Source organism: Centruroides vittatus, unplaced genomic scaffold (genome assembly GCF_030686945.1).
Source record: "Centruroides vittatus isolate TY-2023 unplaced genomic scaffold, ASM3068694v2 contig_658, whole genome shotgun sequence".
Lineage (NCBI taxonomy): Eukaryota > Metazoa > Arthropoda > Arachnida > Scorpiones > Buthidae > Centruroides > Centruroides vittatus.
In genome coordinates, this window is record NW_027122410.1 from 355735 (window position 1) to 368550 (window position 12816).

Below are 12816 nucleotides of genomic sequence, written 5' to 3' on the forward strand. Positions count from 1 at the left end.
ATTCTACGTAACAATTAGAAGGAAATCCTTATAAATCTTATCGATTTAAATCTCGAGTATCCATCTGAATATTCATAATTTGTTTCGTTTAGAAAACTAAAATTTCATTCTGCTATTTAGACACAAATTCGATTGAAGTTTTGCCTGAATAAACATAAACTGTTATGCTTCGTAACTGTACACAATTCGTGTTAATTATGGGAATCGTTTAGATACACTCCAATAATTCAAATTTGCATACAATCGAAGTGATGCGGACCGGCTATGCTCCGTCTTCTCCTAATCTTTTATTATTACTATTATTATTATTTTGTCTTTGTTATCGTTCTATGAGATAAGTGATGTTGTATTTGATTTATTTGTAGAATGTTGGAGAGGGGCAGCTGCCCATATTCTACCTATGGAGTTTGTCATACCAACATGTACTCCTGCTCAATGTGGAAAAATCCCAGAACAAGCAGGTGAGCAAACACTTTTACTTTAATAAATTTCTAATTAATTTTATTTATTTCTCCATTCTACCTACAAATACACACGGAACTTTGAAAAAATAACATGTAAATTTTATGTTTTTACGTATTACCGTATGTTACGGGATCATTGTATCTTATCCAAAACCTAAATATCGCGAAAATAAATAATTATTTTAATAAATTTTCGTATAAAAATTTAAAAACAATTGATTACGTTGACATTTTCATACGTATTTTTCCATTCACGTTTGCTTCTCTCAACCAACAGCTCACGATCCCTAATCCTAGAAAACATTATATTTTGAACGCAAGAAGGTCGAGGGTTACCCATTCAGACCATCAAAATGTTATTGAAATCGATCTATCTGCACTTAGAAATATATTTCTCGTTACCAAACATTTAATTCGAAGCAATTCTTTTAATATTTTAACTTAATTTTTATCCACTTTTGACTAAATTAAGGTTAGATCCCATTCTCTTAACAATAGATCCAGATTAAAGTTAAGTTTATGGAAAATGCGAGGATTTTTATCAAATTTTTAACATAAAAATGATAAATTCTGAAAAGAAAATACACTGTAAAAACTCCCAGCATCTCATCCATCAGCATCCCAATTTTTCCCATTATGTCAGCATCACTTCATCCTTGAATTTCTATAACATTTTAATCAGAAAATTGAACAGTAAACCCTAGAACACCTTCCAATTTAAACATCTATCGCTTTTCTAGATACACGAAACTCATTTCCAAGTGAAACAAATCACAAACCGATTCAAGAAAAGTAATAATTTCTGGAAGGAGGGACGTAGACTTTATACAGTACACATCACATATATATATATATATATATACTTGCTTCTTCTTTTCCTATTGGATTTTCTTCTTATAAACAGAAAGAGCGAGGTATATTTTTGAAGAATACTTTTCCGATATTCATATTTCGCAATAAAGTTGGGCTCTCACCTCATCTTTCTGGTGTCGTTTCTGTGTTATAAATGAATATCATTTCTACCTCCAAGCAAGAACCTATCACAGACTCCATACAAATACATATTGAGCATTCGGACATGGCCGTTGAGTTACGATCCCATTGCAACTGTATCGTTTTTCATTTCTGTGCATCTACGGCGTCAAGTGATGCTTTATCGATGTCATATTTCACTGTATTTCTTTCCATACAGTTCGCCCCCATCTAAAAATACGATAAGTGAATATACATCTGAAAAATTGGAAAGTGCCAAAAAAAAAAGAGGAGCAAGAAGAAGAAGAGGAAGGCGCAATAATCTTTCCGCTGATCATCGTGTCAAAATTGAATATTCGATTGTATAATTCTTACAATTTTCCTATTTTACGAAAATCCGATATAATTTTCTCTCCTTCTTATATATTTTGTTTAAAGTACCGAATATTTCAAGGTTATCTTATATGTAATCTTCGTACTTATATATTATTGTGTAGAAAATCCCGCATTATTAAAGATGTAATGTATATTTACGGTTCGAATCGGGAGACAAATTTCTTAGAAACAGATAGAAATGTTCATCAGTTGTTCTTGTTAAAGGCCGAACATTATTATCCGCATCCCGGAGACGAGAGACGAGATTTAATTTTCGATGCTGGCATTGTCTTAAAGAGAGAGAGAGAGAGAGAGGTTTCGGGGGTACGCATTGTATCGAGGAGTGTATTGAAAAATCTCTTTTAAACTAAACGACGAAGACAAATCGCACGCAGCTAATTAAAAACATCATCTCGGTGGCCAAGCATTATATTTAGCAATCATTAAAATGTAGAAGCAAAGACGGTCGATTGCTGGCAAAACTGCTTTTCCTACGCGCCCTAACGATAATTTCTCCTCCTTCTCTTTCTCTTCCTCTTCTCGCTCCTCCGCATCTTCACTTTTACTTTCTCCTTTTCTCTTTTGCCGTATTGATTGGCAAAATATTTTCATTTGGACGAAAGACATTGTCTCTGTCTCTCCTCTGTCCCGGACTGGAACCATAATGGTCGACGACTGATTTCAAAATCAATATGTAAGGGATTGTTAAGAGTCGGATGGTAGACTTTTGTCTCGGTTCGAGATTCTTCTTCCACTTTAACCGATACGCACTTCGATCGATAAACGTTCGGTAATTTTGTCTCGCACTTTGTTTTGGCCGCTTGTTGGCCGACAAAATTGACAGAGTTTATTTTACTGTAGATTAAATTGTAGCTCCTTGCTTCTTGCTCTTAAACCGCTTGTTGTGTTTCTTTAATCTACCTGCCACTTCCTAAAACTAGTAATTGATTTTTTGCTACAATTAAAAACTTTCCAACTTTTTCCTCCATTTCTCCTTCCCGTCGAGTGTCCTCGTGTGTTATAGATAATAAACTTATTTTCCCCCACGTAATTTCCGCTTGAAATTAAATTCCAATGCGACATCTCTCGAAATTTTGGGTGCTCCAACGTGTTTTTTCCCTCTCTTCGCACTCTTCGAATATCGTTTTAAACACTAAAAAGTTACATTTTACTATAAAACTAGCTTCAAAATCGTCCTACGTGCCTTATTTTTAAGCTTTCCTCGATAGATTCTTTTTAATAAAGGTATGCTACCTGTAAGAACTGTGCCTAGCTTTAGCGTGTTTAATTTAAAACCGTTTAACCTTATAAAATAAACGACTGAAATTTAACTGCTTAAAAATAATCATTTCCGGTAGATTCTCTTCAACACATTAAAATTATTGTACGCCTTATTTAATAAGTGACAACGTTATTCTCTGCTAGAACAAACCTATTCATTACGGAGCCGGTTACTCGAATTTTTTGCCAATTTTATGCCCGATAAAAACACCGGGTGCATAAATTCAAGGGCCGAGACGTTTCTATGCTTTCTTACCATCTACCTGCGCAATTTTAATGTATTTATTCTTAAAGCAGTGAAGCGAAATAACTCGCAATGACAATAAATTGGGAAACTTGTACCGACGATGCTATTCTCGGAGTGCGATAGAGTAAAGTAATGGAGTCTTATGGCTCCTTATATATCAAGAAAATTTGCCCTGAGCCACCTTATATATAAATATATATTCTTTCTTTCTTACACGACGTCTACTCGAAAGAAGAAGAAGAAGATGAAGAGGAGGAGGAAGGAGTGATTCTTTCTAGTGTCTTGCAGGAAAGTCACCTTCCAAAGGGGGAAATGATTTCTACTTCTCTATTCGCATCTTCCGTCTTCTATCGTTGTGTAACTGGAAAATGTCATCCGAGTCGTTTGGCTCCGGGTCTTTCTTTATTCGACACTTTACAACATTCCAACAATTTCTATCGAAATTACAAGAAAACGTACTTTTTCTCCATGGCGGAATTAAATACAATATGAAAATGTCCACGGAGCAAAATTGAAAAACGGAATATAACTCATTATTTTTCTTTTACTTTCGACTCCATTATTACTTTTACTAAGCGAGCGAAACTATTTAGAAGTCGTTTAGATTGCATTAAGAAAATTTTGTGTTGGGTATAAACCTTAAATCAGTTTGTCCCGATCGATTGTGGTTGATTCAGTGTTTTGGCTGAGGGCATGAATGAAGTAAAGAAGAAGAAAATTTCCTCCTCTTCTTCCTTCTCCAACGAAGAATATGTTGAGTTCTTTCAACAAATGTTACCTTTCCACTTCTAAATTATTTATACTTTTAAAACACGAAAACTCATTAGAGAAAAAGCAAACTTTTCTTAAAACAAACGGCTCGATAATAATAAAAATTATACAATTTTACAAGTCTACATGAAATTTCGATCTATATTTTGAATGATATTTTATATTTCTTTCTCCGAAAAAAAAATAAATAAAAACCGATAGTTCTACTCTTTTTTAAAGTATCGTCGAGGATCTACTCTTAAAAATTTTTAAAAGATGAGCATCGACTCATCCATTTTCTTTGCGTGCAAACGTAGCATCCCTTGTATACGAAACAACATAAGCATGTGTTTAAAATATAGTGGGATGTCGTACGCCATTTTTCTTTACCATTAACTCTTACTAGAACGTGTTACACTATACCTTCTATCGAACTAAAGAAGAGAAATTCCCCAAGGTGATAATTTTCTGTAACACAACTCTTTCTAAAATAATGAAACTAAGTTTCTTCAACTTTGATCGTTTATCTATCGAATTGTTTTGTTTCTCTTGAAAAATTTCTATTTTCTAAATTATATTTCAACCTATTTTACAACTTTTCCTCCATTTTTTCTATCGAGTTTTCAGATTATTTTTATATTATAACCGTCGTGGATCGTTACAGAGCATTCTTCCAGTTGTTAAATCATATATAAAATCTTTTTGTGTCTTAGAAACTGGAAAAATACGTGGAAAAAAATCTTCTAGAAACAGAAGAGAGTATAAAATTTTCCAGATTTCCAATTATATAAAGTTAAAAAAATTCGCATTTTCATAACCGTATTAATTCTTTTAAAAAGCTTCCCTTTTCTAAATTCAAAATTCAGAAAAATTAATGGTAAATATCTTCTAAAACTTTAAAATTTCTTTAAATTATTTAATAATTTAATATAGAGTTGTATTTTCGTGCGGATTATCTACGTACAAAAGCCAATTTGAAGGGGGGTTATACGCACGAAAATATACGGTGTTTTATAATTAATAATAATAATAATAAATATATAGAATTTATTAACACTTTATCCTACTTTTTAAAAAAAAAAAATAATTTTGTAATTAATTTTAAAATTCTTTAAAGAAAAAAAATGTGAGTAAAGTTGTTTTAAAACTCTAAATTTAAATTATATTTTTTTTTTTAGTTTGTCTTAGGGATTATGGAAGTAATTTCGTGAAAATTTTATGGTTTTCTAAAGTAACAAAATTTTGATTATTCACTTAGAAAAAAAAAACTAAAAAACCATCTTCTATAGACATAAAAATTCTAGACTGATTGATTGACTGAAGACTCCAAATTTAAAATAGTTTTTATTTTTTATTTTTTTAATTTTATTGAAATAAAAATAATAATAATAATAATAAAAACCACACTTTCGAAGCATTTTTAAATTGAAAAATGTCAATTTTTAAATTAAAAAAAAAAAAATTCTAGAAAAATTTTTTATCTAGAATATTCTAGAATTGAACGAAATTGAAATTTATTATAATTGAAATAGATTATTTTCTAGGTGAAATAGACTATTTTACAAGAATTTAAATCGTGTAATTGATTATTTAAACGAAAGCGATTATTTTTCCGGATTTTTTTAAATCTCAAGGTCATTCTGGAATTGAAAGAGTAAAAATTAAAATAATTTATAGGAAAAAAAATTCAAATTTAATTTTTTTAAAACGATTTTTATGCGGATAAACATCGTTTGTGTGTGTGTGTATATATATATTATGATAAAATAGATTTTTAAATAATTCAAGTGGTCGTGTTATGCTAAAGCATTGTCGAACTGTCCTCAATTAATCTCTGCGAAGAGACGTTTGATAGTGATTCCCACTTTTAATAAACGTGGGCTATTTCCATCAGCCATCATTCATCCGCAGCCTCAAAATTAGGAGATTCAGAAAATAAAAAAGAAAGAAAGAAAGGAAAACTCAAGGAGGAGAGGAGGAAGAGGAGGGGAAAAAATCCACGTTGGGAGTCAAAACTGTCACAATATTGCATCCAGTGTGTGAGTAATGGTCAGGTGCTGCGAGGGTGCGGTTATTTTTACAATCTAGCTGGAACCAGTAGCGAGTGGGGAACGAAATAAAAATGCTTATAACTGAGTAAGATCGATCTAGGCTGTCTTACGCTGCACTCTCAACAGCAGCAGTAATGCGAGGTAACTGATATCCACTACATTTTGACCGGTATTGCGGTAGTCGAGATCGTGGAAACGTTCGCCATTTTCTTGTGCATCTCTTGGGATATAATGCGCCTGCGCCAAGAATGATTTACTTTCCACCTCCGCCATTCTACTGCACGATTTGGCGTTGTGGAAAGAGTAATGGTTTCGTAAGTTGCAGTTTGGCTTCCGAGACATTTTGTACAGTTCAAGGAAGATCGTAACGTGGGTGACATTAATGAAGGGAGGGCATGCATCACAACATTGATCGCTTTAAATCGAATTCTGCTGTAAAGTATGAAGATGATCATAACACGCCGCGCACTCTTATTTTTCTCTCCCTCTTCTTTACGCTCCAAATTGGTTTTGCCAACGATTGGGTTTTGTCAAAAGAGAATAAAAATTTGAAATTTATGTATATCTACGTGTATACCTCTACGTATATAGGTTTAAAATTATATTTACCACTGGAAAAGACTCTGGCACGGAACGTCTGCATCTTGTTTAAAGCACTTAAATAAGATTTTTATGCAAAATGAAAGGAATTAAAACCAATAAATCATCACCAAACATTAAGAAAAGTAATTTAATTTTCAGTCAAAATTAATTTTAATGCTATTCTCTTCGGTCGTTTTTAACCGATCGAGTGGGATTCTTTCATTATGTTTGAAGAAAACTCATCAGAGTAACCGCATTTTCTCCTTCCTCTTCTTCCTCTTCCTCCTCTTCTTCTCATTGATAGAAATGCAAATAATCCAATCTGTCAAATAAATAGCTTCATCAAATTAAAGAACGTAATGCCGTTTGACCCCCGAATTTATCTTTCAAATTTCATCATCGCAACTTATTTTATTCTCGAAGGAGATTAAATGCCATTACACAACTATTGCTATAACCAACGTCGTGCGCTATAACAAGGTTTCGCTGTTGCCAGGGCTTTCCTACAAAAATTTCGTTCTTTGAAGTGATACTTCTATCGAAAATAAATTTATTTTAGTTGATGTTTTCGTCGTATTTAAATCGTTAATTTTTCGTCCCTTATCAGAAAAGTTAATAGGGGAAATTCTTTAATCGATTAAAGGGATAAAGCAGACACGTGTTAAGAAATCTATCAATCCTTCTATCCAATTATCCCGGTTTTGTAGGGAAAAACCCCCGAGTAGCGGAGGCTTGGTAGGGGAGAAGAGAATTGCTAGAACGGACCATTAGCAAAGGAAGTACATCAGAGTGTAAATGCTTTGTTTCTGCCAAGAGGGATGGTTCTGTTACGATTCGAGTCCAGACGAAAGTAACGAAGTATGATGCAGAACAAAAATGACGTCGACTTGGAGAGCTTGCTAGCGGTTATCGACCTCTGCCAGACGCAAGCAATCGATCATTGAGGCAATGCTGGTAGTGGCAGAGATGAGAGCATGAGAAACATCGGGTAATCCCAATTGACTGCCAGACTGGACCCAAGCATAGCTACTAGACGTAGAAGAGAGCTTATTGGGTATTAGTCAAAGTCGATTTATATCGCTTTGTTTTCTTACTTATTTCTCGTCTGGATACAAAGTTATTACTTCAAAGGTGTAATTCCATCTAATCTGATTACCTCTGCCACTCCCGCTCTATGTTAGAGGTTCCTAGTTTTTCGTACGGACGTGGGAAAGCGATAATTACCGTGCGGTATAGTTACATCTGATTAAGCTTAGGCATACGAGGGGATAACACACCAATGGCTTACGTGTGATCCTCTGTTAGTATAATGAAAATCCTTCCTGAACGATAGCATCCGAGATGGTCTGGCTACTTGCCATACCATGTGTCATCTCCGCTACATTAATCTACAGATCCATAAAACATTAGTAATATTGTTAATTTCCACATAAAAAAAATTGTTAATGGAATTACTATGATGGGAAGACGTTTCATTTTTCAGCAAGAACAATAAGAAAAATCAGGCTAATCGAGATAAGGTTTTTTCGGGGGGTATAGTTTTAGGTATGCCACACCTTGTTATGGTAAAAGTATGGGGAATTTAATAGGGATTTTTTTAATGAAAAATGAAGTTTTTCTTTACGAATTAGTGATCCGTTTAAAGTGGATCTCGTTGTCTTGCTTTTTATCAATTGTTTCGACTTCGTCACCCAGTGGCAGAATGCCAAATATCGAATTTAGTCATCACGTTAAATGTGATTTGACGCTTCTAATTGTTTTCTTTCGAATAAATAATTTGAAATTCTTAACGTGTTGTTAATTATGATAAGTCCTGTAGGTCTTATAATTGAAAATTAACTTGGCAACGCCTTTATCTACTTTAATTTAATTATTGTAATTTCGGGTTCGAATGCCCAACAAAGCTTACAACATTCGCATTTTTAACTCTTTTTATATGCGTTAAAACGAGGGAAAAATCTTATAAAGCTTTCTTAGAGACAACTCTAAACTATTGATTTGCTTTTTTTCTATTTTCCCAAATATATATATTCATTTTAAAGCTAGAAATTATATAATTTTATTCGAATTTGATCCAATTTTCTGTTAATTTTGATGTATAAAATGCCTCATTGGCATCATCGGTGTCGTAGATGCTAGAGATGATAACGGAAATAATGTGTAGATGATGATATTCTTACATTATTATCAGAGATGCTAGTGGTGCTGATGATAATGTAAGATCGTCATCTACATATAATTTCTCTCGTCTAGCATCATCTACAGCATCTCTGATGATGATGAGTTTGATTACGATCGAGTATTTAGCAGCATATTTTGATAATTCGGCTCTGTTTGTAAGTAAGAATAAAGTTTTTATTATTCTAGCAATTAATTAACTCTAAGAAAATACATTTGTTTATACAAAATTGTGATTTATTTTTCGTAACTTAAGGTAATTCTATGCAAAAAAAAAAAAAAAAAAAACTTTTATTTAAAAACTTACGAAAAGGTTTATAGTTCTAAATAATTAGAGAAATTTCTCAATACGCAAAAAACAGAAAAATAAATATAAAAAAAAATTAATAAAATTTTGTATTACTTTTTCTTACATTTTCATTGCGATAAAAGTAAAGTTTGGAAGAAAAAAGAATTATTGTTTTACAGTATTTTCTGTAGGAAACAAAGAAATTGTCCAGGATTTTTTCTGTTTGATCTTATTTTAGGGAAATTCCCGGACAGTTTTCTTTTTTTCCCTTACAAAAATCTTGTAAAATAACAATGCTTTTGTTCTCCATTTTCATTATTATAAAAATCGGAATTTGGAAAAATAATATTTTACAGGATTTTATGTATGAAAAAGGGAAATTGACCAGGATTTTATGTAGGAAAAAGGAAATTGACCAGGATTTTATGTATGAAAAAGGGAAATTGACCAGGATTTTATGTAGGAAAAGGGGAAATTGACCAGGATTTTATGTAGGAAAAAGGGAAATTGATCAGGATTTTATGTAGGAAAAAGAGAAATTGACCAGGATTTTATGTAGGAAAAGGGGAAATTGACCAGGATTTTATGTAGGAAAAAGGAAATTGACCAGGATTTTATGTATGAAAAAGGGAAATTGACCAGGATTTTATGTAGGAAAAGGGGAAATTGACCAGGATTTTATATATGAAAAAGGGAAATTGATCAGGATTTTATGTAGGAAAAAGAGAAATTGACCAGGATTTTATGTAGGAAAAAGGAAATTGACCAGGATTTTATGTATGAAAAAGGGAAATTGACCAGGATTTTATGTAGGAAAAGGGGAAATTGACCAGGATTTTATATATGAAAAAGGGAAATTGATCAGGATTTTATGTAGGAAAAAGAGAAATTGACCAGGATTTTATGTAGGAAAAGGGGAAATTGACCAGGATTTTATGTAGGAAAAAGGGAAATTGATCAGGATTTTATGTAGGAAAAAGAGAAATTGACCAGGATTTTATGTAGGAAAAGGGGAAATTGACCAGGATTTTATGTATGAAAAAGGGAAATTGATCAGGATTTTATGTAGGAAAAAGAGAAATTGACCAGGATTTTATGTAGGAAAAGGGGAAATTGACCAGGATTTTATGTAGGAAAAAGGGAAATTGATCAGGATTTTATGTAGGAAAAAGAGAAATTGACCAGGATTTTATGTAGGAAAAGGGGAAATTGACCAGGATTATATGTAGGAAAAAGGGAAATTGATCAGGATTTTATGTAGGAAAAAGAGAAATTGACCAGGATTTTATGTAGGAAAAGGGGAAATTGACCAAGATTTTATGTAGGAAAAAGGGAAATTGTTCATGATTTTTATAGGAGGAAAAGGAAATTGCCCAGATTTTCCCTAAAATAAATCGGAAAGGGGATATCTTAGGGAATGGGGTACATTTTTATTTTAATAGAGAATAGATAAAATCTTCGAAACGATAGAAAATCGTTTCAGTTAGATATTAGAGAGAATTTTGAACAGCTTCATATAGAAAAAGCACTTGTTTTTTCCGTATAACGCTATAGACTTAATAGGAAAAATCTATAGTCGTATATACGAATCAAAGGTTTTTCCCTAATCAAAGATTTCTATACTTTGCTTAGTTTCTATTCGTTTGAAATATTTGTTAGGAATAAGAATTAGGAAGAAATCGGCGATTTGAATAAAGAGTAGAAATAAACGTTGGAGTTGAATACAAAATGCTTAAAGATATATTCGACACGAATAAAGAATAGGGAACATTTTTATTTGAATAGAGAATTGGAAAAATCTTTGAAACAATAGAGTTTATGGAAAATCGTTAATTCAATTATCTATTAGAGGGAAAAATCTTTGAAATTCAATGATTCTTGGGGAAAAATCTTTAAATCTGAATCTGTATTAGGGAAAATTCATCGAATTACGGTAGGCTTTGAGAAAAATCTTTGAATTATACTAGATTCTACCGAAATATTATAACTTTAAACATATTTTTAGAGGAAAATCATTCTCTAAATATATACACAAAAATTAGACAAATTTTAATATGTTTTAGAGAACATTCATTGAACTTTACTAAGCTCTAGGGAAATAAATCAGTGAATTCTAATAACTTTTTGGGAATTATTGTAAGTTTAAATAGATTTTTAAAGAAAAATCTTTGAATTTCGGTAGATATTAAAGGAAATTTTAATATATTTTCAGGAGAAAATATTCTAATTTCAACAGGCTTTAGAAGATCGATTTATATTCAGGTATACTTTACGGAAAATGTCATTTGAATTCGTACTGACACTAGGATAAAAACTTAATTTCAAATAAATTTTGAAGTAAAATCTTTGAATTTCAATAGGCTGTAGGGAAAAATCTTTACATACCATTACATTTTCAAAGAGAAATCCTTAACCAAAATCCTATAGAAAAATCTATTACATTCCAATACATTACGAGGGAAAAAATCTCTAAATTCAAATAGGCTCTAGGGTAAAATCTATACATTTTAGGGAAAAATCTTTGCATTAAATAAGCCGTCGGGAAAAATCTTTGATTTTATAAAGGGGGAAAAAAAGTATTTTCGATTAGAATAAAAATAGAAAAAAAGCAATTTCTGTCAGCGAAGAAATCATTATTGAAGAATAAGACCACATCCGAGAAGAGACAAAAATATGTAAAAATCGGCGAAAGTTCTGACGAAAAATACAGATCGAAACCGAAAATCCTTTAATGCAGGTACTGTCAGGTGAGTTGGCAGCAAACTGGCGACACATTTTCATCCCCCTTTCGAAAAAAAATACATAATTTCTATCTACAAGAATGGTGAGCAGGCATTTTCCACTCGTTATTAAGATGGTAGACCATGGAGATTTTTCGGCAATTTCTCTTAAAAAAAAACTTTCTTCGATACCTCGAACCGTTTTCAATTTTATAAATTACATATTTTCTCGCTAGAAAATAATAATTTTTTCCATATATTTGTATGTATACATGAAGAATAACATCACTTCTCTCTCTTTCTTCCATGTAAGAACTTTGCTTGGTCTTATTTATCATTCTTATCGATCTGGAAAATAAAAATAGCTACTACCGTTCCATATAACATGCAAAGGGATAAAAAAAAACCTTAACAGATAAACTACTCCGGTTGCTGGTAGAGTGTATATTGAACGTTATTGAAGGGTCTAGGACACCTCATCTTACGCTCCAACACGCATTTCAATTGAAGCACCTTCGATTCATAATTCATGTCCTTTGGTTCTACCTATAACGTTCAATAGGCATAACGTGCCATTGTCGAAGATATTGATGGTAGTCGCGCGAGAATTTCATCACTGACAAAACATCTGGACCCTCGACTTAGTGTGGTACTTCGAGTAAAGAAGTATTTCGACTAAAATCAGCCGAAAAAATGAGCAAAATATTCGAATTTTCAACATAAACTCTCGATCGATAAATGGAAAAACAAAGCATCTCGCCAGTTGCAAAGTTCGATTATCTCTGGCGGTGATCACCGAGATAATTATTATTAAATTCTATTTATTAATCCGTGAATTTGCACGTCATATGCAAGTTTAAATAGTGGAATATATTAAAAATAAATGAGAATATACGAGGAGCATCTT

General features: G+C 32.2%; 1 protein-coding gene across 15 annotated transcripts in view; it reads left to right on the forward strand.

Annotated features, from left to right (window-relative positions):
* The window catches only part of LOC136980013 (protein turtle-like), a 339436-nt gene that overhangs the window by 82106 nt on the left and 244514 nt on the right, over positions 1–12816 (forward strand). For all 15 annotated transcript variants that reach the window (XM_067276045.1, XM_067276040.1, XM_067276043.1 and 12 more), the window contains exon 2: positions 366–461. In XM_067276045.1, coding sequence (XP_067132146.1) covers positions 366–461 — 96 coding nt within the window. The remainder of the gene's footprint in view (positions 1–365; positions 462–12816) is intronic.